The 27925-nt window shown below is 38.9% G+C and overlaps 3 protein-coding genes across 4 annotated transcripts; 1 reads left to right on the forward strand and 2 right to left on the reverse strand.

Moving 5' to 3' along the window:
- Nucleotides 1-475: 475 nt before the first annotated feature.
- Nucleotides 476-5143, reverse strand: LOC146678788 (uncharacterized). Its single transcript, XM_085411441.1, has 3 exons — nucleotides 3756-5143; nucleotides 1894-2039; nucleotides 476-1466 (listed from the first exon to the last, which is right to left on the reverse strand). Exons 1-3 carry the CDS (start codon nucleotides 3889-3891, stop codon nucleotides 1233-1235), a joined length of 516 nt encoding a protein of 171 aa, XP_085267567.1. The 5' UTR covers nucleotides 3892-5143; the 3' UTR covers nucleotides 476-1232.
- A 5459-nt stretch (nucleotides 5144-10602) lies between these two features.
- Nucleotides 10603-21829, reverse strand: LOC146678789 (SUN domain-containing protein 3-like). 2 transcript variants are annotated; one of them, XM_085403049.1, is made up of 10 exons: nucleotides 21739-21829; nucleotides 15113-15171; nucleotides 12887-12974; nucleotides 12537-12763; nucleotides 12374-12432; nucleotides 12131-12266; nucleotides 11917-12041; nucleotides 11630-11803; nucleotides 11441-11530; nucleotides 10603-11252 (listed from the first exon to the last, which is right to left on the reverse strand). In XM_085403049.1, exons 3-10 carry the CDS (start codon nucleotides 12970-12972, stop codon nucleotides 11142-11144), a joined length of 1008 nt encoding a protein of 335 aa, XP_085259175.1. In that variant the 5' UTR covers nucleotides 12973-12974; nucleotides 15113-15171; nucleotides 21739-21829; the 3' UTR covers nucleotides 10603-11141. The 2 variants fall into 2 exon arrangements, with proteins under 2 accessions (XP_085259175.1, XP_085259166.1); XM_085403040.1 differs by lacking the exon at nucleotides 21739-21829 and adding an exon at nucleotides 15500-15641.
- Nucleotides 19204-20782, forward strand: LOC146678790 (BTB/POZ domain-containing protein KCTD12-like). The gene has a single exon (XM_085403061.1). It carries the CDS (start codon nucleotides 19357-19359, stop codon nucleotides 20152-20154), a length of 798 nt encoding a protein of 265 aa, XP_085259187.1. The 5' UTR covers nucleotides 19204-19356; the 3' UTR covers nucleotides 20155-20782.
- Nucleotides 21830-27925: the final 6096 nt, after the last annotated feature.

The following is a 27925-nucleotide window of genomic DNA, read 5'->3' on the forward strand; positions in this document are numbered from 1 at the left end:
CAAAGAGCCAGTTGGACGCGATTTCCACGCAAAAGAAAATACTGGGAGCCGCAAATACTTTATCTTCATTTTAGATGTCAGTCTACACTGAAAAAAATAATCAGTGGGATAAACATAAAAAAAAAAAAATCATTGTAATCAGTTGCACGAAATTAAGTTATGTTTGGTTAACCTTAGTTTTTTTTATGTTATACCTGCACACATTTTTCTGGTAACACGAACATGACTTTATGTTATGTTTTTCATTCCGGTCAAATATTTATAGAAACCACTTGTTTATCAGACATGAACTTTTTGTGTTAATTGTATTGGACTACTATGTGTTATATTGACAAGATTATTTTATGGTAAGCTTATTTTATTTTATAACAAATTTCTAATATATAATATATAATCTAATATATAATTGAGTGTTCAATAAATAAAACTAAATTAAGGCTGATTTTTCTGTATGTACTGTACACTTTCTCTCAATCAAAGAAATAAGCAAAACATTTTTGAACAATGACCTGTATTTTTGAAAATACTACACAGTTGTAACAATGGACTTTCAATTCAGGCTTCCAAAATATACATGAGTCATATTTGTACAATGCATCTCTTGAAAAACATTCCACAACATTCCTCAAAGTTATCTGCTGTAACCTGAATTCAACCTTGTGGGGCCTTATGACATCGCGCTTATGTAAAAAATAGTTTTTTTAAATGTAAGAGCCATAAGGTAATATGGCAACAGGGGTGTAATTATTAAAATGACACAAAGAAGAGACTTAAAATAACATTATAACCCACAGGCACAAAACCAAGAGACCTAAACTGATTAGTATTGGCTTGCTTCTATCATTAAACATCACAATCACTAGACGATGCAATCTGTTTGTAGTGGTGCACCTTGGGAAAAAAAAATTGCAAACTGGTGAAATTGGTGCAAGGCACCATTTCCATTGAGAAAAATGGAAATTCAAAGTTAGAATTTTTTTTAAAAGAGCCATGGCTTGAAAAGTGAAAACTGCAGTAATAAAGGCCCCAAGTTGAAAAGTGCCAGAAAAATAAGTTTCACTATGTACTGCAACTTTACCAGTGCTGGCTTAAAACAAAGGATGGTACATATTCGAAGAGGTAAACATGTTGTTCCCACATCATAACTGGAAAACTGTTCAATCGTACAGTCTGGTCCTGAAAACCTGGGCCTTCTTTGAAAGGCTGTTCCTTTTGAGCTCCATAACCAGTTTCTATAATACCTCAAAGGTATACTTTTCCAGTGGGTAGGTGAGGCTCAAAGTGTACATTAGTCCAAACAGCATTGCAGCTGCTAGGGTATAGTTATCCAAATCCTGCCAGACTCTCTGGCCTTCAAGGACTATCCTGATGTCCTCAGGGCTGCCATTGGCATCTCTTGACTTTATGATGTAAATTCCCATGGTTGTTTCCTTATTAGATCGTTGGATAATGGCTTCATCTGTGGCCTAGAAAATGCAGAATTCCAAAATTTAATTAAACAGAACACTGGTTAAAGAACATTATACCAAATCTTATTTTAATCTGTGTCACTATTCCAAAAAATATTAACATTAACACATTAGATGAAAAAAAAAATGGATTCATTACAGCATGTGATTTGAGTCCTCAGAATGCTTAAAAAGGTAATGCATGAAGTGAAATCTCCATGCAAAGAAGCAGAATACTGTCAGAGCATAGAGAGGTGTTCAACTATGAACTCCACACATAGTTCTAATGCAGGTAAAGGAAAAAAACAAACAAAAAACGAACCCATGGTAAATTGTGAAAATCCCAGGTGATTTTCAACATACTCCTGGCATAGAGTGACAAGCAGCATTTTGTTAAAATTATTATTTTCCCTAAAGTGTATACACAAATTAATTTTTTTCTTACCTGGGCCGTGGGCTCCAGAATGTTCTGAAGTCTTCTTCCTATTTGTCCTCCTCGCCTTTTGAAGACCTTTATTAGTTTGTCAGATAGCACATCTATCTGCGAGAGTAATACGGACTGCAGTGGCATGGTGGTAATGCGCTTAAACTCTGCATTTATCTAAAAAGAGAAGTTGTCACATAAAAATGCTGTCAAAATCTCAAATCTCACAAGGTTACATCCACACAAAGTTGTTATTTTTTGTCATATTACTATTTATTAGCTATGGGTCCCATGTTGCTGAGCAGTTCCATAGTTGCCCTTACTTCCATACCACCCAAAGCCTGTTTGCAACCACAGCAGTTGCCTCCTTCTGGCCATTTTGCAGTTCTGCCAAATGACCCATAAACTACATCTATTATTGTCATATACACATCAAGGTCTTTCATTAATACTTAGTTAAATTAGTTAATTTGACCTTTCCAGAAAATTTACCTTACAGAATGTGAGATAACATATGCAAATCTTCACTAGTAAATAAAATAATGTTATTAAAACATTAACTGTAACACCTCTACATAACAGCGCTAGAGAATTGTTCTGAAGCAACACCAATCTGCCCTTCAGCAGGGATAAGCATCATATATCGATACAGAAAAAATAAATTTAACATATTTATATTGTCATTATTTTTATCTCTTTAAGCCCTCCTCTCAGTCTCTCTATAAATCAGTTAAAATAATTTGTTGGGTTTTTGTGTGTCTGTAACATGTTATCAGTACATTACATTCACTGCCCCAGAACATGAAATAAAGCCCCACGTCACGCAGTTCCTCTCCTAATGAGTACTGCATAGGTGTCATGCCCTAAATAAACCCACTTTAGTGAAGACACCACCCCCCCCCAACACACACAGAGCACACCCCATGGCAAAACTAGCTTATTTAACTGTTTAACTAAAACATTTTAGGTACAACCAGTTAACTAAATGGACACAAGTTTGTTAGTCTGTATTCACTGAGAAAAAACAAGCGAATGTGACTGGGCACACATTGAAAAAAAGCTAATGCACATTAGCAGGGGGAGGGGGGGGGGTGGAGTTTCAACAGAAAACATAACTATTTTCTGTTATTTTGATATGACTGGTTTTAAAAGACTGAACATCCTTCTAAAACAAGTGAAAGGCGTGAGACTTAATTATGTTTAGACCAAAAATATAAATGATTCATGTTGGATATATTTACTGTGTTTTTACTAATTTAACAACCTCATCATTGCATTAGTCGCTTTATGCTATAGCATTGCGCTTACATTAGCTTGAAGCTCAAGGCCGTCATTTTATTTAATTTCTTTTTCTGGGCTTACAAACAGGACACACAACATTTAGATAACCGTTACACTGAATCTTGGGTCTGTGTTGAGTCTTCCAGCTGCTGACTACAGAAGCTAGATTGACCTTTCAGCATGTTTATAGCGGCTGTGGCTATGTGCTGGTAATGTTACCGTGTGTGAGCAGTCACATTGGCAGCAGACATGTTTCAACAAACTAGTCATATCCCAGCCCTACATTAGCTTGTTTAATGGTTAAGACACTGCAGGTACCACCACTTACTACAGACACTGATGCAAGTTTGTAATAGTCTGTTAACTTAGACTGAAAGAATATACAAACAATATTAACTCACATTATATATGTTAATTACTAATTTGCTTATCGCATAATTTCCGTTACCATTAGCTAACTGGAGCTAGCTAACATTGGCCTTTCATGGTTTTCGATAAACAGCCCACATACCTGTAAAATAACAACACCCCAGTAAAAGTCCACATATATAAAGGGTCTACACTCGTTCTCACTGGTGTGTTAGCTTTAAAATCTTATTTACCTTCAAGTGTAAAACTCCAGATGGTAGTAGATTTTCCAAAGCGAGAGACAAAAATGGCGGACAGTGCAGCCGATTTTTCCTTTCCAGGGGGCGGAGCTTGGGGATAAAACACGACTAACTTGTTTCTTTTCAACATGATTTGTTCTAAAAGAATGAATATTCTTAAAGAATATGTGAAAATTAAAAGACAAAAATATGTTTAGATGTGAAATTTAAATTTGTCATGCTGGATATATGAAGTAATTCTATGCAAATTCAACAACCACCCTATTGCATTTTTTTCAGTGTATATATTGCTTTTTTGTCTTTATGCTTTGTGTGAACTAAAGTGTGTTTCTTATGAAATCCATGAACTGCTACAGAGAAAATGTAATTTTCTCTATATTTCTGTCATTGTAGCCGCTAAGACTGGTGGACCTAAATTTTCCCCACCACGTCTGTTCACATACAAGAGGAAGGGGAGTGAGCGGGTCAGCGCTCAGGGCACAGAAACTTAGCTGGCTTCAAACACCATTTATTTCCATAAAAGAAACTCAGCCAGAGTCACAAATACAAGATAAAATTCCCCGTATACAATTTTTTAAAAAAAAGTGTTGCAACCTGCTAAAAACCCTGCCGGCAGAACTAACTATACACTATTAAAACAAGGCTAAAACATGTTTTCCATATGCTAAAATTACCCTCCCACAGTCCCATAATCCCACAGTCCAGCCACACATGGGCGAATGGTCCTTATCTGAAAGGGACAGGAGAGGAACTTCTCTTCCGGTATGATAAAACTCGCCAGCAGCAGACCAGGGAGGAGGCTCCTATCGCAGACCTGTCTCATCCGGACAGCGCGTCGCCGCACAGTCCCGCCCTACTCCACACCTGAACACGGCCTCCCTCGTCTCACCGTCAGATGCAGGCAGAAGGGCATCCCTGCCCTGTTGTGCATTGCGGCCATCACCACCCACTAGTGATGGCCCGCTTGAAGCTGACGCTCCGGAGCGTGTGTCGAAAAAAAACAACACACTGGTTCAGAAGCACTGTGTCGAGGCTTGCTTCGTTTGGCAAAAGTCACGTGACCAGTGACGTCCGAAGCTTCATTACGCACGTAACTGCTTCGGTACCTGATTCAAACGGATATAAGGAAGTGAATCATCCACGGGATTCGTGGAGTGTGTTGATGGTGACAGAGAGCGAGGAGGTGATCATTCCACTGACAGATATGGAGCCAGCGAGGAAGAGAGGACGTTCTGGCGTGTGGGAATATTTTGAGTTGATTTTGCTCAATTCATTTTATCTGCCGAAGTGAAAAACCTGAAATGTCCAAAATCATGTTTTCATAATGTAAATACCATTACAGCATATGACTTTAGGAACACTTCCATGTGAATTAAAGCTAATGAAGACTACAAAAATGTATTTGACACTATACGTAAATTACATTGCTACAGTTTAGAAAATCATTTTGTTTATTGTTTTTAGGTGATAGTCTGCAGGACCCAGGAATACCTGCATATCTACCAGCTTGCAGTGTAGTTCCTGCACTCCACAGCCTCTTCTGCTCCATGCAAGTGAATTTTCTCCAAGGCAGGAGAAACTATTTCTAAGAAAAGAAACAGACTCAGCCAGCGCACAGTAACACTAATCCTCTTTTTAACTGTAAATAACAAAAGGGCTACCTGACATAGATCATGTTTTTACTTTGCAAGTTCTTGATTAGAGGTGGGTTTTGATTATCGCTTTTCTGATTACAATCCATGCTAAATTGAATAAAGTGATATTGATTCATTACAATCCTGTGTCGATTTGTAAATTAACGTTATTATGCCTGAAACGCCAGCATATCAGGTTAAACCTCACAACATGTCGTCAAACACCATACAGCTAAAACAGTACCTGGGAGCAGGTTTACGGATTCTGCATACAAACGTGAACACAGAGCGCGGACCCGACGCGTCAGAATCAGATTTTGATGTGTCATCGGGTCCGCGCTGTGTTTGCCTCCTTTTTCTTCGCTGGCTTCTGCAGCTGCAGGTTTCATAACTCTCTGTTTACATCTCTAATTAAGTCTCACATGTGTCAGCTTTCTTTTAATATATACGAAATTATGGATATATACTGATACATGACCATTGTAATATTTCTGACTGAGGCAAAACTTTCAAGATTCCAATCAAATTGAATCGGATCCTGTATCGCATCAAAATGATTCTACAAATCAGTGACGATGCAGCCGTACTCAGCCCCCTAAGCATTTTCCCTTTCCAGTTCACAATCAATCCCACCCCTAGGTCAAAAATATGTATAGGACAATTGGCCTCATCTAATATTTTGTATGAACCTGTCCAGCTGTCCAGTGATTAAATGACAAGTAGATGGAGGCAGGACTCCACAGTAGGGGCATACTCCATAATGTGCTGTGCCTTATCATATGTATATTGTATATATTGCTCACTTATTGTATTTACCAACATAAAGGAGTTATGAGCAAAGAAAGGCCACACCATAGTGCATGTTTAAATAGGGAAAGTTTATTGATCAAAATGTATTACGCAAATACGCATTACATTTTTTTCAGCCCCCCAATCGAGAAAACAAAACCAATTGCATGTTCAAAGCAATGGAACGGTGGCCCAATATCAGAGAGAACTCCACTCTTGAGTGAGCAGTGATGATTGAGCAGTCCGTTTTATTTTGCAGATTCAAGCTGCTCTTCAAAATATTCGCCACCAGATGTCACCGGAGAGGACTGTGTTGAAAAGCTTCGAGTAATGAACCATTTTTCAATACAAGCTTCAGTGCTTCGGAAAGCTTCATTTGGCCATCACTACCACCCACTGTTGCCGTTGGGACTGGATCGCCGAACGACTCGCGGCACCCCACAGTCAGGCAGCAGTTCGTTCCACACACGTGCGGGCTTGCACGCGTTCCTATTTCTCCTGCTCACCCTTCGTGCGTCGCACCTTTTTTCCTGTCTCTGCGCTTACTATCCCCTTTAACAGGTCAACCTGGCGGCTGATAGGCCACCTTGGGGAACGCCCCCACCTCACAGGTGCCTACAATTGTCTGTTTAGTCCACAGTGGATTAAAGGAACATGGTACAACATTAACACACATAATATAAATATGAGGATAAAACCATGCAGTATAAATATCAATAAACAAACATGCAATATAAATATCACAATAAAATCATGCAAATAAAATCAACACTATGTACCAATACACAGATTGATAAAACATAAAAACACAAATTTCCACTGTGTGACATCATGACATGAATAAAATTGTAATTTTATTTAAATAAAATTTTTATTTTATTTATGTAATTAACACATTTTGAACTCTTAAAGAAATATAAAAGGAAAGAACCCAGTTGAACTAAAATGATCCATGTAGCAAACAAAAACTGTTGTGAGCCGCCACCCTTATATCGTCGTTGGGCTTTTGTAGCCTTGACCTGACTTTTAAAAAATAATTGGAAAAAAAGCACTATGCTGCTAAAAATTAAAAAACAGATATTTGCAAAATTCTGCGTAAATATGTATTTCACCTGGTTAATGTGTGTGGCGGGGCGTGGTCTGCAGCGCTGCTGCAGGAGAGGCGGACGCACCTGAGCGGCACCCGCAATCACGCCTCGCCGCCTTAACGTCTGTGCCATTTATGCTGTTTTGTTGTTGTTGGTGTACGTCGGGCTGTGAGCTGAAAAGCTACAGCCGGCTGTACAGCAACTGTGTGTGAAAAGTGGTCAATAACGAGATGCTGAAAAACATATTCATGGAAACATCGTGGAGTCTGCCGTGGTATGTTTACAATGGGACTTCTGCTCCTGAACCTCTGTGCACAGCGTCTGCAAATCGGGGCTGTACGAAGTCACTTTCATCTTTACGCAGGACTGTAAGCTGTCGTCTGTGAGGCGCAGCGGTGTTTGTTTTTAACATAATTCACGGTGGAGAATAGCTGCTGACATAATGTGGATCCGAAGATCCATAATTGGCCTACCTGGGGTTCATTTCATTTCATTTCATTTATTTGTTCATTTCCAGGCACAACAAATACCTATATTGAACATAAAATGCACAAAACAAAAAACAAAAATTGCCTGAAAAAGGAGTGGGACGAAGAAAACTTATTAAATCCCACCCCTATACTCACTCATCAACCAAAAAACAAAACAAAACAATAAACTTCCCGCAGCTACGCCCATCATTGCATACAGTCCCATCAACAGCCCCGGGCGCATACAAGCATCTAAACTGCAGCTCGCAAACAACAATTAGAGCCTTCATAACTGAATACAGAATATATAAATTATAAATTGCATTACCACAGGTAACAGGCAGTAATAACTACAAGTAACAAACACACACATACATATACATACATATATATCTACACACACATGTACATATATGTACATACATACGCACACTCTTTTTTCTTTTTTCTTTTTTTTGAATCCATACCAGCAATGGTAAGAGAACAGACATTACAGAGGACACTAAAAAACCATCATTGAGTATACTGTGACCAGACCAACTGTTTGTAGAGAAATTTAAATCTATGAATATTTTTGCATTGTTTCAGTTGTAAACTCAGACTGTTCCAGATTTTCACACCACATACAGACACACAAAAACCTTTACGGGTTGTTCGAGTTCTGGGTAATTTGAATTCTCCAAAGCCTCTCACATTATAAACCTTTTCTCGAATTTCAAATCTAGTTTGTAAATTTGCCGGTAAAAGTTTAGTAAAAGCTTTATACAAAATTATGGATGTATTGTAATTAACCAGATCCTGGAATTTAAGTAACTTTGCCTGAAGAAAGAATTTGTGAGTATGATCTAGATAACCAGCCTTGTGAATAATACGCAGTGCTCGTTTCTGTACTGTGACTAATGGATTAGTTGTATTTTTATATGTATTTCCCCACACTTCCACACAATATGGAAGATATGGAAGAACCAGGGTACAGTACAGAGTACGAAGTGCATCTTTATCAAGGAATTGTTTCACTTTGTTCAAAACTGCGAGGCTTCTGGAAATTTTGGTTTTTATGTGTCTGACGTGGGGTTTCCATGAAATTTTATTATCAATTACGACTCCCAAAAATTTGTTTTCACTCACATTATCAATTGGTACACCTTCAATGATAATTGGTAATTCTATATTATATTTAAAATTACCAAAAACATTGCTTTAGTTTTATTTATATTTAATGATCATTTATTTATGTCCATCCATTTTTTTATTAATTGTAGCTCCCTGTTTACAGTCATTACAAGATCAGTATAATCATCGCTACTGAAAAATATGTTGGTGTCATCTGCGAACAGTATGAGTTTAAGTACTTGAGAAACATCAAAAATATCATTTATGTATACATTGAAAAGTTTTGGTCCCAACACTGACCCTTGGGGAACACCACATGTAATACCAAGTTTCTCTGAATAGTAATGCCCTATGCTAACATATTGTTCCCGACCCGTTAGATAACTTTTTAACCAGTTACCAGCTTTCCCTCGAATACCATATCTTTCCAATTTATCCAATAAAATTGAGTGATTAAATGTGTCGAAGGCCTTTTTGAGATCAACAAAAATACCAACTGCATATTTATTTTTGTCCAGTGCATCAGTAATTTCTTCTACTGCCTCAATTATCGCCATTGAAGTGGTTCTTTGCGTTCTGAAACCATACTGACCAACATTTATTATTTGATGTTTTTCAAGGAATTTTTGTAATCTTGAATTAAAAAGTTTTTCTAGAATTTTTGAGAATTGAGGCAGTAGAGAAATAGGCCTATAATTGGTAAAACTATGTTTGTCATTACTTTTATATAGTGGTATTACTTTCGCAATTTTCATTTTTTTTGGAAAACAACCGGACTGAAATGATAAATTACAGATATATGTTAAGGGACTAGCAATATTCAGAATAACCTGTTTAACTACAGACATATTTATGTCATGATAATGCATTGAAGACTTACTTTTACATTCTAATGTGATATTTATTACTTCTTGCTCATTTGTAGCTGAGAGGAACAGTGAAAAGGGATTTGAAAGTCTGGATAAATGCATGGCGTTTAGGCGGGTACACCGGCTTCCGCGAGTGTGACGCTTATTTTGAGTGATCAAAAAATAAAAGAATATAATTTTATGTTTGTATTTCAATATCACAATAATCTTCCAATTTAGAACTACAAGTTAAAAAAGAACTAACATGAATAAAATACACTTCAGCTAATTACTTAAAAAAACAAAAACAAATTTATTTTCCCAAGCCACACGGAGCCGCACTAAAAGGACTAAAGAGCCGCATGAGGCTCCGGAGCCGCAGGTTGCCGACCACTGGTCTATCTGGTGTCCCAACTACAAACACGTGGTTAAACCTGAAGTTACCTCACTGTAGGTTTGCTTATAATAATCAGTCCGCTGTAACTGTATGCCAGGCGTTTATTAGCAGCCAACATGAACGTTGTACACTCGTAACAGGAAGTACACATAACCCCCAGAGAGAACCACAGCGACACCTGCTGGAACTCTCCGTAACAGCAGCAACAGGAGGCAGTATGGACAACCATAACATTGCTGTTATCTACACTCACTAAACCTCAAAGCCTGCATCACAGTGAAGGCTTTTCATATCACAGCACATGCAACATGGACTTTACTTTCTTTACTTTTGGGAGTTTAAATGTTCATTTTCAAAATTTAAATCCTCTGGCCATAGTGTTATCACGCTTGTTTAATATACTCTTACAATTAAGAATACCAAAAGACATGAAAAATATTTTCTTAAAATTTTATTCTTGTTATTTTAAAAATATCTCTAAATTTCCAGTGGAGACAATTTAGAGAATTTTTATGTTTTACAAGAAATTTAATTCAGTCCAAATGAGTTCCATTTGAGGGCCAATTCACAATAACACAGTGCTTAACAAAGTTAGTTGAACATCACCTAATGTAAGAATTTGGGGTGTTCTTATTTCTATGACAGGTGATGTAATAAATTTGTTAAGCACTGTATATGTAGAGTAAAAACCCTACAATATAAGAGAAGAAAAACCCCAACAATCAGATGATCCCCTTTGAGCAAGCACTTGGCAACAGTGGAGAGGAAAAACTCCCTTTTAACAGGAAGAAACCTCTGGCAGAGCCAGGCTCAGGGAGGGGCAAGCCCTCTGCCACGGCTGGTTGGGGGTGAGGTGAATCAGACTGTAAACATCTTAATCAGACATGTCTTACCTGGTAGGATGGACATTCGCTGGAGGAAAAAAATGGGTTAAATTGAAAATTTTTTCCAAGTACAATTATTTAAATATGTGTTGCAGTCTGATTCACTTTCACATTTTTCCTCTCTTTTCTTTTATAGATGGAGTTCGTGGGAAGCTAGTTATGCCAGCTTTCCATGAACTCGGAACTTGTACAGACAGGAATACTCACGATTGCCCCAGTTGTTCAACACATGCAGCGTAATGAAGCGAATGACGTCTACTTTGTCGTCCTGAGAGACAAAACAAAAACCAGATGGGTTAGTTGCATAATAGTTTTCTTGACTCTTGAAAGGATGGTAAATTTAGGAATACTGTGATTATTATGAGGGAGGATATACAGATAGCAAGGGGAGCTAACCTCTAAGTACTCTGGATAGAAAAGTCTATGTGCATGTGTATAATGGCACAGTGTACTCACGGGTATCCTGAATGTTTGGAGTGGATCTCCATTTTCATCATAGACGAATGTTCCCAGGTGGACACCACTGTCGTCTAATGCTCTCTTTCCCTGAAAAGACAGAAATAAATACAGATAAAGTTGTTCTCTATATACACATATGTAAAATGCAACAGTTGAACAGTGGTGCAGTGGAAATCTGTGACTTACAAACACTGAAAACATCCTGGGAGCACTGGAGACCTTTCCAGATGGTGACACCATCTTAGAAATGTGACCCAGTGTCACATGACTGATGGCGATGCTGTGTGACAGCTTAATTGTTAAATGTCCCTGGGAACCCGCAAAACTCCAACACACTGCTGGGAGCATGGGTGCTCGACCCTACAGAGAAAAGGAAACAAAAACAGAGTTCAGTTTGGACCGCTAGTGTTTGACTATTAAATCATGCAGATGTGTGAGATAGTATCTTGTTTTTTTGTGAAAGTAGATTATACCTGAATAACGACTCTTGAGCTTACACAGGGTGGTTTTGCGGGTATCAATGTAAGCCCCCACAGCTTCAATCCACCCTGTTCTGAAAGGTAGGATGCTGAAGACTGTTCTTTAACAATCTTTGCTCCTGTAGACAAAAACACAGAGTGAGAAAGGAATCGCAAAACAACAACAAAGAAATTCTTACGTGAATTCTGATCCGATTTCATGTCTTACCCAGTTCCTCCAGAGCAAAGTTGGGCATCCTGTCCCCAACTGGAAGAAGGAAGTCAATTCTTTTTCTTAAGTCCATTAACTCCCTTTGCAGCTCTTGTACCTTCCTTTCCACCTGTTCATGTCTATTCATTAAGTACTGCAAATGAGAAGAACCATTCGTGTTAAAATATATATATATAATAATAAACTGTCATCTGATTAATTTTCAGGGAATATATTATGAGCTTCATATGTTTTTTATACCTCACTCATGAACGGGGTGGAAAAGTCCATTTTCAGCCCTCCAATACTGAAAATCAATCCTGGTGCATGAAGAGAAACACAGAATAAAAAGAGAAGCTTAATCCAGAAGAAAAGCACATAGTACTAGAAAGACTGTAATTGTTTGTGGAAGGAGATCATTTACCAAAACACAAGGCCAGCATGAGGACCAAAAGTCCCAATGCCTTGATGGCTCTAAAGAGACCTCTGCTGCTGCCACTACTGTAGTCAATAAAATCATCAGTGGTGTAGTCCACAGTGTCACGGTCATCGTAGTTGTAGTCCACAGTGTCACAGTCAACAGTGTTGTATTCAACTGTGTCTTGGTCAATATTGTCAGGGATTGGACGGGGCCGTCGCCTTTTGGAAACTCTGCACAGAAAAAACAAAATCATGTAAGAAAAAATGTACATGGAAGAATAAAATGGATTATGATTACAAAACCTGCATCTATGTCAGTGGATGACAACAAAGAACATGTAGACCAGCACTAACCTGTGTAAAGTCTCCTTGTAGGAGATTAACGGCTCTCCTTGTCCGTAATAGCCGTTAGACTGAAGTCTTTGGCTTCTTCTCAACATGGCTGTAAAATGAAAGGGAAACATGGGGTTAAGTGAGTCTCTAACACAAAGCTTATCAGACTTCATAACTATGATTTGAGCATGTTTCCATCAGAAGCAACTCTGTGCAAATCAGTGCAGATTCTCTTAGATATAAACTTCACGGTGCCAGCTTGTTTTGTTTTTAATGAACAGAATTATATTTGAATCACACCCATATATGAAATCCGCTCTTAATACAGAATTTTATTTTTCCAGCGTCATATTGTTATGATTCATATCATAGCAACAGATCACAACATTTTCTTGTTTTTCTTGCAAAAAATCTCTTTCAAATGTCAGTTTGTTTGTTCACAATGTAGTTTTTAAAATTCAGAAAAAGAGGAAATCACCACAGCGGTAAAGAAAAGCTCAAAGCAACTAAAAGAATTTGGCCTAAAATCGTATAAAAGGGTCTTTAAGAATTAAAAACTCTTTGTTTTTATAGTTAATATACAAAAGGAAATCAATTTTTATCAGACAAGCTGCGTCTAACAGGTAAGCAGTAAAATCACCTTTACAGTAGAATGTAGCTACTAAAAAGTGCTTTTCTGACATAATCAACTGGATATCATTTTTAAAATGTTTAGATTTGAAACACATATATTAAAAGTAAGATGTGAAGCCAAAACATACTCTGTTTTTGTACTTGCTGATTTTTAGTCTAAAGATTGCACTTACCTTCACTTAAAACGAAAGTTGAAGAAACTGAATCGCTAAGTGTGCTTTTCCGTAAATTTGGACGTTTAGCGCTTCTCACTGAACTCATCTGAACCAGAAAATTTAGGTGCAGAAGAAAAATTTCAAACCGCAGCTTTTTCAGCGACGTTACAAACAGACACATGCACAAATCGAATATGACGCACGCGCGTTCCATAAGAGCAGCACTTCGTGTGCGCACGCGCAAAGGTGTGAGCGTAGATCTGTTTTGTTTTTTTTTAATGAAATTTGCTCGAAATTTACCTTTCCTTCTCAGTCCCTTTATAAACACCGCATCATATTGTCAAAATTCATACAGCACAACACATGCGCTCACGAGCCCATGTGCAAAGGTGTGTTGCAGTGAATGAAGGAAACTTTTCCATATTCACTGTCACTAATTTGTTTGATTTTGCTGTGAGAAAATTGTGACGTATATGAGAATGAGGGAAGACCACGGTCATTTAAATACGGTATTAAAGTGTAATGAAACTGTTTCTCAGAGGGAAAGCGTGGTTTTAGGAGACTCGAGCCAAACATTAGCGGGCATCATTCTAGCTTATAATCAACAACGGATCCAAAGGATCCGGGCTAGATGAGCTGGGAAGCGACCGATCCAAATCGGGTCCAGTCATGATCTGTTCCAAACTCGCTGTGCAAGTGGACTCCGATCCGGACCCGGGTCGCGGATCCGTTACAGAGCCTGTAATGTCTTATTTATTTTGGTAAAATACGTTACTTCTTTTAGGCCATCTAAAACATCTTTATTGTTGCAATTTCTGCTATCCTCTTTGCCAGATTACTCTTAAAAAACACTTTTTCTCATGGTTCTCCCTGTTTAGTTATAAGATTTTATGTTTCAAATTACCATAAAATCACAGCAGACAAAGGGTGAAAAAACAACAACATCTAAGCAAAGAGAAAGACTGCTTAGTCAGTCCAAATCAAAAGTTCAAGAGAAATGCTAGAGTCTAAAGCAAATAATCTTCTGTGTGAAGTTAGACAGGGAGTTCACTGAGCCCAGAAGATATGGGGAACAAGTCCAGGAAGGAATCAGTATCCGGCAGAGGTGTAGTTTCACATAAACACAAAGTGCAGTCAAATGGGTTACAGATTATGTTGAATCACTGTTAATATGATTGAGGAAAGGGTCAGAGATTTCAACAAATTCAAAAGTGTCAGCCAGATGATAGCGAACCTCTTCAATACACAAACGTGCAATCCTGTCACATAGCCAAACCCTAAACAAGGGGAGAGATGGTGATTGCAGGCTCTTTTAGCTACAATCATGCTGGCTTTCTGAAGGGGACGATGTTGTTATGTTTTAAAGAAATTTAATTCAGCCCAATTGAATTCATTTTAAGTAGGGGCAATTCACAATAACACTGTGCTTAACAAAATTAGCTTCATATGTTTTTCATACCTCACTCATGAACGGGGTGGGAAAGTCCATTTTCAGCCCTCCAGTACTGAAAATCAATCCTGGTGGATGAAGAGAAACACAGAATAAGAGATGAATAAGAGAATATGAGATGCTTAATCCAGAAGAAAGTGTTGTAGTCAACTGTGTCGGGGCCAGAAAGGGGCCAGAGATGTCACCTTTTGAAAATATACATGTGTATTGCAGTTGTTGAAGAAAACTTTTCTACAATCATTCCTGTGTCCCAAGTTAAGTGTGTTTCAAATATTAATAAATATTGTTCTTTTCATAAAATGTGGTTATATTTGTTCAAATATTTAGGGTACTTATATTAAAGATGATTACCCTACCACCCAGTCACCACTAAAGCATGGTGTTTAGCATTATTACCTCACAGCAAGAACGTCCTGGGTCAAATCCACCATCTAGCCAGAGCATTTCCGTGTGGTAAGCATATTCTTTGTACTCCAGGGTCCACAGTCCAAAGACATGCGGTTACTGGAATTAATGTTAATTTGTGAATGGTTCTGTGTTGGCCCTGAATTGCAATAGCAGAAGAAAATGGAAGAATTAATCGCGTCATCTAATTAGGCACATTCCTCAATCCTTCTTTATGGTGTTAGAATAAAAATCTGATTTTGGACATGTGGGTCTAACAGGACAAAGATGGTAGAAAGACGTAATAACTGCTGATGTAACTGCATCTAAACACCTTGAACCCATTTTGCTTAACCCCACAGCTACAATGAGCAAGAAAATCAAGATGAACCGCTTCTTCTCTAACTGTCCACTAGATGTCACTCTAGTCCAGAGTTTGAAACTGGCTTTAGAGAAAGTAGGGTGACAAAATGAAGCTTTTCCTGTAAAATCAAGAACTTTAAGAGCCAGGAAAGCTCATGTGCTCTCAGCAGCAAGAGCCGGACACTTAGAGAGCTGTATTCAAAAGTAGTAGTTTGTTTAGAAAGCTGATGGTAGAATTTCATGTTTTCATGTATGAAAACCTGAAATCTATGTTTCATGCTACATAACATTTATGTAAAACAAAATTTAGTGCAACATTATCTCAACTGGTCTTGATACTGTACATTATGTGCATCATATTTCTGAATCTTTGTGCTCTCTCTCAGATGTTGCTTATTCCCAAGAAACTTTATGACAACGGTTCTTTTCAGCAGCACAGGTTGATCTGAATCAGCAGTCTCTCCTATGAACAGTTTGTGTGTCAAACAAAATTCATTATCTGAGATAACAGACCAATTACATCTTCTTCTAAGACTATGTGCAATAGTGTCAGTGGTCGTCCTCTGAAGTAATAATGGAGGGTGGACTGAAATATGGATACAGCCTTCGGCATGCTTCGAGACTACATCAAAGAGGTCTTTGGTCCTAAGCTGAAATCAGTGCAGCGTTTGGGCTTATGTTGGTACATCATTTATATTGAATTCCTGCTTAATTCTACTTTTAGTCTGGTAGTGAACACACCAAGACCCCAGGCACAAATAAACTGTCTCATTTTGGAACCAATTCAAGGATCGTTCATCAATGTAGACCTTTCCTGTTTTGCTTCAATTTCTTAACTGGGGAGGTCTGTAGATAACTTTAAATTCTGCAGAGTCCAGAGGAGAAAGTTCTTCTATGACAAGAAATCTACAAACTACAGCCACAAGCACCACTCATTTGAACAATGCTTTTAATGAAATCATATTTTTTAAACATCAAATTTACATATAATAATTACAAGACATATTTAAATATATTAAAGTTACATTACATAGGCTTCCTGCAGATGAATCCAGCTCTTATGAAACTACAAAAGCTGTTGAACTTATTTTGTGAGTGCAGCTTTTGAGCCAACATCAACAAGAGGCCATTAATAAGCAAAAAACAGGAAAAACAAGTGCTTGGGCAGAAGCCTCGGGTCAAACTGTTTACAGTTATCGTAGCTTTTTGTAATCATGCCACTTACTTTATGTGACAGATTAAATAAAGTGTTATTAATACTGTTGAGCTCCATGTAAACATAATGGAGTCAGAGGGCTGTTGTAGATGTCATAATAACTTGTTCATAAAAACAACTTGTCTGCTGCTGGTTCTCAATGATGGGGTATGAAAACCACTGGAGCATGCGGTCCCAGCTAAGCATACTGCTTGCACATATAAAAATAAGTTTTATCCTGGCCTTTCTGAATGTTGTCAGAGATATCAAAACATTTTTAACTTACAATACTTAAAGCAGTGTGTGAGCTGCAAAGGCATTAGAGCAGGTGATCACAACATTCACCATTCATTCACCTGCACGATGCCTAAGGCAAATCTTGTAAGACATAATATTTTGTTTGCGTAGCGTTAATAAAATAAAAGGGTTTTTAAAAAAAATATTGCTTCCCTTTTATGTTTGAAAGATGATTAGCGTACACCGTTTTACAGGTCTACTGGAAGTTAAACAAGCATCTAAATATGCTGCTTTCTCTGCTTGGGATCAGTTGTAAAATCAGCGATACAAGCTGAAGGCAGGGGTGCTTCCAGACTTTTTTAAATTGGGCGGCATGGAAGAAGCAACAGAAATGGGGGTGAGGGAGTAGCAAATCAGAATATTTCATAAGAAATAAGATGGATTATTATTCTGCAAAGTGGAAATAGTATTTAGACTTATACTTGAAACATAAAATGTACAATTCTACTTAAGTAGCTTAATAATGCACAAGTTGTACATTCAAAATAGATTTAAAGTACTTAACGTAAACACACTCATTATACAGAATGACACTTTTTATCTTAAATGGTGCTATATGCGATTGATTGATCTGTAATCATGCAATTAATGTGCAAAAAGAATAAGCGACTAAAGCTTTAAAATAAATAAGGGGGGCATAAGGGTGTAAAAGCAGAAAGTAGCAAAACAGAAATAATTAAACTATGCACAAAGTACTGCTGAGTTGATGTACTCATTTCCATTCATACTGGCCCTACCCATGCTCTCATCCAACGGTGTTGGGCATCGTAAGATTAACAGTGTTATAGTCCAATCACACTGACGGGGTGGGGGTGGAAGGGTGTAGAGTTTTTCCTGATTATCACTACCCCTTCAAGGGTTAAAAAAATAACCGTGTGAAAGCACCAAAAACTCAGTTTTTTTTTTTTTATAAAGCACTTTGTGATCTTTGTCTTGAAAGTTGCTATATAAATAAAACTTACTTACTTACTTTAAAAAAACTCAAAAAAGGCAGTCCCTGCAGACTTTTATGTTAAAACAGCAAACTTTAGAGCCAAATACACATGTTTACAGCCTGGTACAAATTGCACTTTTAAGTCTCTGTGCCAAATTCTCTACCTCAGATAACAGTATCAAGGTCTGAGTTGCATTAAGGCTTAAAATTTGCATTATTGGAGCCCTTGCCACTGACAAGTGCTGGACTCAACTGGACTGCTTCACTGTGTTTTTCATTTTGCTGCCTTTGGGCTTGTTATTATTATTTATTTTTTATGTATTGTAACTAAATATGTCAAATATACTAATTTGTGCTAACAGACAGTCTAAGAAGTCTGTACTGCAGCTTTGGTGTTACTTTGCAACAGCTGGCAAGTCTGAGCCTGTACCATGCACACTTGCAGCAAATCAAGCCTTCCAATGTTAACTGTTAGTATGCTTTACGCTTTCTTTCAAATACAGCCAGGCTTGGCTTCAACAAATCGAATCTGCCTCGGTGCTAAAATCGAGGCTTCAGAATGCAAGCCTACAGGCCAGTAGGGGTTTAAAAGATGACTATACTGATCTTTATACACTCTAGGAGATTTCTGTATTTTACTCTGCTTCTTGACTTCTTGTTGCTTATCTTGGGTGGAAAACACTTGCAAAAAGGGTTTATCTCAAGTCATTCGCTCCCAGTTAAACAAAGAACAAGTAGAAAATAGAAGAAAAAAAAACTTGTTGCTTCAGAGATTAAGATCGGTGTTAAACAAATAAACTGTGTCACTTTGCACCCCTGCTAGAATATCACAGATAGATATGAATCTAGGAAGTCGAGGCTTACATGCAGACCTTAAAAGCAGCATTCTGTTTTTTCAGAGCTTTCCGCCGAACAGTTAATGTCTCTGTTGGCCATCCTTTTCCTTCTCCTCCCACACAGCCAAACCAATATAAACATTTCTGTACAGTGAGGATACTCCCCAACTATCCTTCCTTGTTAGGTCGCCTAAAAGCGACACAGACAGACTGAGAGAGACAGAAGGGGGAGAGAGTGAGAGAGATGGCACTAACCGACAGCCAAAGTTCAACTTTTCCTGAGATAGTGGAGCTAAACGTGGGCGGCCAGGTGTATGTGACCCGTCTTGAAACTCTCACTGCGGTGCCCAACTCTCTCTTGTGGACCAAGTTCACTCAGAGCTCCCCGGCCGCCCTGCCGAAAGACAGCAAGGGCCGCTTCTTCTTCGACCGGGACGGCTTTCTCTTCCGGTACATTTTGGATTATCTACGGGACTCCGAGCTTTCCCTGCCGGAGTTTTTCAAAGAGAGGCGGAGGCTGCAGAAAGAAGCGGACTTTTTCCAGCTGCCCGAGCTGTCGAGGCGCCTGGCGACGGTGAGCAAAGACAGCTCGTACACGGAGGACAGCGGGGAGCCGGAGGAGGCTGAGCTCTGCAGCCCGGTCACCTCTTCTTCCTCGGACCGAACCCTGCGGTCCCCCGGAGCCACTTCCGGCTACATAACCATCGGCTACAGAGGCAGCTACACCATCGGGAGAGACATCCAGGCGGACGCCAAGTTCCGCAGGGTGGCCAGAATAACCGTGTGCAGCAAAATTTCGCTGGCTAAGGAGGTGTTTGGGGAAACCCTGAACGAAAGCCGCGACCCGGACAGACCACCTGACAAGTACACCTCCAGGTATTACCTCAAGTACAACTTTCTGGAGCAGGCGTTTGACCGGCTGGCCGAGGCTGGTTTCCACATGGTGGCCTGTAACTCCACCGGGACCTGCTCATACGGCAGTAATGACCCCGGAGAGGACAAGCTGTGGACCAGCTACACCGAGTATATCTTCTCCCGGTGAACTGGCAGGAGTGCGTACGGTTGACCCGGGGAGAAATGAATAGGTTACAAGGTTACAGTAGTTGCATTTCCATCCAAAAACTGTCGATTTGTCAACTTCGGTTTCTGTGTTCTCTGTTTCTGTGGCTCTCTGCTCTGTGCAGTTGGGTCAGGGTGCAGCTAGAATGAACTTTCTGCTATTTTCTTTGCTGGCTGCTTAACAAACAAAGACAGCGACCTTTCTGATGGCCCTGGGTCTTGGTTAGGGTATTTTTATGCTCCAGTTTGGCCTTCCTGATTTTCACAAAGCCTGCGTTGTTCTTAAGTAAATGTCATAAATTGCTCCATGGGACTGCAGACATGTTAGGAGCTCCTGTTTTTTCTCATCTTTAGTGATCTGGGCTGATATATTCTCGCTACTAGGCTATACTGCTGAACACCTTAACCATGCACATGCGCTGTAAATACTCTAATGCACCTCTTCTTGTGTTCTTCCTGTAACTCTCATGTCTATTTCGTGCATTGACAGTGAATTCCTTTCATGGGGTTTTTGTTTTTACTGGTTATGCTGAATTCCTTCAGACTGACTGTGCATACATTGCTGTAGATGTTTTCTCTGGTGCATCCAATAAAGTCTGACAGTGTAACAAGATTGAACTCCTCATCCTGTTAACTTAAGTGTATTACGTCTTCCAACCAAGGTTTCTTTCTCATCGGATCCACAGTATCAAAATAAATTGATAATTTTATCCAGCATCCTAATCATCTATAACATTACTTGCGAATACTTTTACAAGTGTGGGCACATCAAAGACCAAACACACCTCCCCTGCTGAGCGGGTGCTGACCTCGGTAGCCTGATACAAGAGGTTTGATGAAAACCGGACCCGAATAAGGTTGCAGCAGTATTGTTATTAACATTAAATGTGACGTGAACAAAGCAAACTTTCAAAGGTCACTAAATGGAGAAGAGAGCGATGAGCTGTTGCACACTGCAGAATATCAGACGTAATCTCCCTCCGAGTCGTGTTTCCTGGAAAAGGCTGACATCACCGAACACGCGAGATGTGCTAAAATACAAAGATGGTGTCTTGATTTCAAACCCCATTATGAGTTATCTGATTTATGCAAACAAAACGCAATTTCAGCCCAATCGAATGATGCCACATTCTCATTTTTAAAGAGGTCCGTCAAGCACACCTCTATAAATAATTTACTCTATGTTTAAGATTTCAGCTCCCTGGCTTCTCCTTTAGTGTTTAGTTTTGCTAAATGTGAATGAACCAGAACGAGAGCTTGTTCGCTGATCAGGCAGACCACAGCGTCCTTTCCAACACAGATGAGGTCTGTTATCTCCCCTAGGCAGGATGGGGGGGGGGGGGGGGGGTGGTTCTGTTTGGCTGACAAGTACAGTAATCAAATGTCTGTTCCCTTGTGGGATCCTGAGGCACAAATCCAAGCTATCCCAGGATCCAGTCTAATACAAAAAAATCATTGTGTGGGCTGTATGAGAGTGTACTTGAATACAAATGTACTAAAAAAGGAAAAAACAGCAAAGCGAATCATCTGTCAGATGCCCACAAACATCGGAAACGGTTTACTGTACCTTATAATGGGTTTGTTCCTTAAATCTCCCTAAGCAAATATACATTAACACAAATAGGCACAAATTCTCTCTCTCTTTCATAAACACACACTCTCGCTTCTCCAACCTCCCACGCACTATTCTGCAACCAAGAAGCTTCATAAGAGCTCTAAGGATTGACAAGAAAGCTCGTATCTGTCGTCAGCTGATGCTGCCATCTGGACAGGAAAAGGGAAGGATAGACCGCGACTCTTCCTCTGGTGCTATCCCCAGAAACAGGACGTAGGACTCACTGTCCTCAAGCAAAATGAAACAAACACACAGCTTAGGATAATCAGACCCACATGTCTGCCCTTAAATTTGTTATTATGCAGAAACAATATGCTTGAAAAATGCTCTGAGAGGCAAATTACATCCTCTGCTTTGGACTGAAATCATATGAAAGAGTGAAAGCACGTACGCACACACACACACACACACGTACGTTTAAAAGACTTGAATTTAAGCCATCTTTTTATGTTCTGAGACAATGGCGAGTTTCTTTGCCTAACAATTATTTCTGTTACTGAACTCTCGTTCTGTGTGTGTGTGTGTGTGGTCTGTGTCCTTGGTGATAAAACACCTCCAAAACACATTTCCCTCGACGCACACTAATTTGTCTCAGTAAGAAAACTTGGTCACCACACGCTAAAAATGTGCACGCACACTTATGAATACACACGGCGCAGGAGGGAGAAGCCAGCCAAATTAGCCAATTTGAGGAGCTGGAGATACAACAGGCATGCTGGCTTTTTTTCATATCAGCCTCTATGTGCTAAATCTTTCACACTTTATCACAGTGTCTACTTCTAGCTCGCTGTGACCTGCTCGTCTTTAATACTGCTTTCAGCTCCTCTGATATAGACACATCACACTGCTCGCACAGAGAGAACAACACATAAATTATTAATTCAAGCTGTGTTTGTCTTTGTTTAGATCTGGTGTGAGAACTTGTATAAAAAATGATCGCCCTCAGGTGCGTGTAAGACTATTTTCCTTTCATTCTCTGTGTTATCTGAAACGTTTATTTTAGAGCTCCTTCGCTGCTAGTTTTCACATTAACGGCTGCTCTGTTGCTTTTATATATATCAATACTGTGACATATACTATAGGCGCTTAAGCTCATGCTAAAGTAATACCTAAATGAGAAATGTAACATTAAACCTAAATGATTTTTCATTTAACAATAACAAAAGAAAACCCCATTAAACAACAGGAAGAAGTAATCATATAATTTTTCTGCATTTATTTTCTGAAGGTTGAAACAAGTAGCATGGCCACTACTAAAAACCAGCACACTGCAAAATGCTCCACAATCCTTAAGACATTTTGACAATAGCAATAAAAAGAAAAGCAACAGATCTGCATAAATATGTGACCACATCTCTGAAACAAACAAACAAAACTGTTTGCAGAATGGACATATTCTGTTCATATACTGATGTATTACAAGATCTATATTACTATACCAGGTGTTTGACATCAATTAGTTTTCTATCGTCTAACTGTATTTTTCTGTCTTAGACTTTTTAATATTACTTTGAAAGGTACACCCATTCAACTGCTTGTTAACACAAATATCTAATCAGCCAATCACATGGTAGCAACTCAGTGCATTTGGGTATGCAGACACGGTCAGGACGACCTGGTGAAGTTCAAACTGAACATCAGGGGTTTTCAGAAAATGGTCTAAAAAGATAACCTATTCCTGCTGACCATGGTCATCTGTTTATCACCATACACTGCAGTGATAAAGGGATGTAGCATGATGGCTGTACCGTGTCACAAAGCTTAAATAGTCTCAAACTGCTTTCTTGAACATAACAGTGAGTTTGCTGTACTCAGATGGCCTCCATAGTCACCAAATCTCAGTCCAATAGAGGATTTTGAGGATGTGCTGGAATGAAATATCACAGCTGCTAAATCTGTAGCAACTGTGTGATGCTATCATGTTAACATGGACCAAAATGAGGAAGGTGCTAAGGAATGGTTCCAACACCTTGTTAAATCTATGCCATGAAGAAATAAGACAGTTCTGGAGGAAACATGGAGTCCAACTTGGTGCTAGTGCCTAATAAAGTGGCCGGTTTTAAACGTGAAGCTAACGCCTGCAACAGGTTAGCTTAGCACAGAGTAGAAATGGAAAGAAAGGAGAACTGTTAGCTTTGCTCACAATAACTTAATTAAAACAAACATATCGACTGTTTTACTTAAGTTTCTGTAGCTGCAGGTTTCACAAATAAATAACTGGTTAATTAGTTAAATATCTTGTTCAGCTGTGGCTGTAGCTTAACAAAAGTCAATTTGATACTGTCATCCTCCCTCAACACATCTACAGGTAAGTGTGTTTGTCAGTACGAAGAACTCCTTTTATGGTCTCCTGCAGGTGAACTGACTGATATTGAATAGAACTTTTCTTATTAATTTACCCTAAAAAAAAAAAAAGCAAATATATTAAACAGCAACATAGAGACCCTGCAAGTTCATTTATAAACAGTTCAATTATAAACTTGGGCAATTTATGACATAGTTCCTTCTCAGCTTCAAAACACATAGTCAAGGGCAATTACCCAGAAAAACACTGCTTAATTCCATAGTCCTTAGGATGGGTCAGTGCCCTTTAAAAGTGCTTATTTTGAGCAAGGCACTGTTGACCCAAAAGTCCACAGTGAGTCACAAAACAAATTCAGCATTTGTAATGGTATAAAGGTCAAAACCTCCATCCACCCATGCAGTTCAAGGTCACAGCATAGCTATATAACTACATAAAGCGGTGTAGGCCATTTTTAACTCAGATTAAAAGTAGCCAGTTCAGCATGAGACAATCCTCTTCTTTTTTCTTAAGATACATACCACCTTGGACCTATAAACAATAACAAACTAGTTTATTTCCATACTCAAAAAGTTTGTATGCAAGTTTTTTTTTGTCATAGCCACAGGGGGACAAGTCTAGTATGACACTGTTTTTCAGTGGTGTTCTCCATTGGATTTTTCCTTTAGTCTGACAGTAGTCTTAATCCAAACCTGCTACATGAGTCTGCATGAAATCCAAGACTCCTTAACCATGTTTATTTAAAAGTTGTAATTTATTTAAAAGTTTTAATTCCATTCTTGACTTTAGAAACAGCAGTTGAGCAAACAACTTAAGCTCCACTTTTTCTGCAACTTTATCTTAGCCATTTAATCTCTTCACTAATCTTGGTAGTAGAATAAATACTTGACTGTTTGAATAAGCCTAAGGAGGCTTTCCATCACTGATGGCTAATGTAACAGATCAGCAGAGTCTTGCTTCACTACAGACATTTAGTGTTTGCTAACCCCCTAACAGCATAATTAACACCATTAAGTGTTTGTGTTACTAAGGAACGAATCCATTTAAGGTCCTCGCATTCCTTAAATCCCCAACATTTAGAATTTGGCTCTCTCTACGTGCAGTTGTGTTTCATTATACGTATATGTATAAGTGAACTTTTCTGTTAGTACGCTGGTGCTTTCATAGGAAAACAAACACTCCTTTTCACAAATCCCTCCCCGGAGCAGTAGTGTGGCAGAAGCAATAAAACACTGCCACAATCCATCATCTGAAAGCTGTACTACGCTCTCGAATTGCGCAACTCTAATCCACAACAATTTAATACTGATATCTTTCATTTTGTACTGCCGTGCAGTTTTACAATGCGACATTTGGATTGCAGCTTTTTTTTTTTTAACCGATTTTCTCTTCAGTTGTGATAGATTAGCTGGGCAGTACATGTTTGTGCTCAAGTACACTATAAATTTCAGATACACCACAAGAAAGGTAAGATGCAGGAAATGAAAGGAATAATACATTCCAGTCAGAACTCGGCTCTGACTCTACAAGCCTGACATAAGCCTGTTTCAGCTTACAAACTCCCAGCAGTAAGATGTACTTATGGAACCTGGAGACAAGCTTTTGTTCTTCTATGCCATTAGATGCAAATATGAGCACGGTAACACAATAATAATAATGTTTAAAAAAAAACAAAACAATTACACAAAAACTCAAAAGAACTTTTTTGCTGGACTTGTTGTATTTGGCTGTAAAATTACAAAATAATTCTCATCTGTCAGGAACAATCGGAATTCTCCGATAGTCCATCAGCGTAACTTTGTGCTGAACATTGTGGGAATCAAGATCTCTGTCTAAATAAATAAATAAATCTGCGTAAATTCCCAGATGATTAAACATGCAACTATTTTGCTGGTAATACCTGAAAGGAGTAAAGTCATAACCCCCCTAAACCCGCTGGAAATTACACCCCTGCTGTAGTCCAAAGTTATGCTATCATATGATAATCTGAATGCTTTGTTCTAATGTGATAAACATCCCCATAAAGCCCGTTTTCTCTTCTTTCCTAAACTGCTTGAATTGTTTTACAGCCAGCTATGATGTGCAAGAGGCCATTTAAAACTGTGTGCTGCTCCCCTTCCTAGTTTTGTAGTTTTGTTTAGTGTTGATTTCTCACATTTGTCACACCTACATGTTTCACATCATCAAACAAGTTTTAATATTAGACAAAAACAACAGGGTTTAATATGTGACAAAGTAATTTTTGAGACTGTGGTAGGTTTGAATAACTTTTTCCTTTACTCGTGTTATCTTTCCCCAATATTAAAATGTGTTTGATGATCTGAAACATTTTATTGTGACAAATATGCAAAAAGCTAAGAATGGCTTTAATGTCTCTTGGTTATAAGCAATTACAGACGCTTCTCTAGGTGCACTCGGGTGACAAACACAACTCAAAACTGCAGCTAGGTAACATGGAAGCTGGCCTTCATCAAATCGAGAGTCTGGAGGAGGATAAAAGCCAGGTATAGCTACAGACAGAGAGATTAAAATCTGTGATCCTCCAGTGGCCATGTTATGTGTCTTCAAGGACATTACCCCCCTATCTCTGACTACAAAGCTTTTTCTCCTCATCTGCTCTGAGTTCTTTTTTTGGGAGTGTGGCGGGGGGAGTAAATGTCGCCAGTCTCCGCTGAGCTGCTCTCAGCACCCAGCAGCAGACCGGAGATTGGTGCAGCTCCCAGTGACAAAGCTGATCCTTGCACTGTGCCGGTAAACTAAAAGGTAAAAGGCTGCCAGCATCAATCAGCTGCAGGGTATAGAGAGGAAGAGAGGGCGCATCCTCCTCCCCTGCTGTTGCTGCAGTGTGTTTCCTTTCACAAGAAGTGCAGCTCCCCTCTCCCTCCCTCTCTCTCAGGGGCTATTGGAAAGGGCAAGACGTGAAAGGAGCTGATTCAAAGTCCATCACTGAACTGTCTTATTCTCAGTGTGTCTAAGACTTTTACAAAGGTCACTTTAATTTAAACCTTTATGCCGCCATTTCAGTTGCAAGATAGTGCTTTTTTATTTATTTTTTTACTTGGTGTAATGTGTTTCAACAAAAAAATTTTTTCCTGTCAGTAACTGATTCTGAGGGGATTCCTGGGTGTTTCACTTGGCTCATATCAATCTTTCTATTTACAGGCTGGTTTTGTACTATTGTACATATTTCAGTCTAGTTCAGTACATGCAAGCAAAGCTGGCTGGCTGTCAGAGTGCTATATTACTAAAGTTGACTGGAAGGGAAAATGAGAGGAATGACTGCAACCTTGGGAGGATTGTTAAGAAGAGTTGACTGAAAAACTTGGAAGATCTTCACAAGGACTGCTAGTGCACCAAGAGCAGGCACGGACAGGAAAGGAGCTGCAACTGTCACATTCCTGGCTCCATATTGTCACATACGGAGCCACTATTGAACCAGAGAAAACACTTCCCTACTCAAAGTGTCAGCTCCCTCCACAGATTTCCTATAGGACTGAAGTCTGGGGACCTTGTGGGTGCTGCAAGATTTCAGTCCATTACTGATAGTGTGTTACCAATGGTGTTCTTGGTGACTGTGGTCTCTCCCCATTGTATAAGCCACAATTGTCAAAATTAAAATAAAAGGCTTGAAATATTTCTGCCTTTTCATGATATTCTGCTTTATTTAAATGCACCGATATATATTTTCAGAAAGTATTAGCTCGTTCATCCTCTTTGTGAAGTGTGTGCCTGCCGGTTCGACCAACACTTCAGTCCAAAGTGAACTTGGTCATTAATAATAAAAAGCCTGCCATGAAAATTACATGTTTATGGTAACCAGGGGATGATTCCCAGACC

This window comes from Rhamphochromis longiceps, linkage group LG1 (assembly GCF_057381845.1).
Source record: "Rhamphochromis longiceps isolate RC_006_pf linkage group LG1, R_longiceps_female_GT1.1, whole genome shotgun sequence".
NCBI classification, from domain to species: domain Eukaryota; kingdom Metazoa; phylum Chordata; class Actinopteri; order Cichliformes; family Cichlidae; genus Rhamphochromis; species Rhamphochromis longiceps.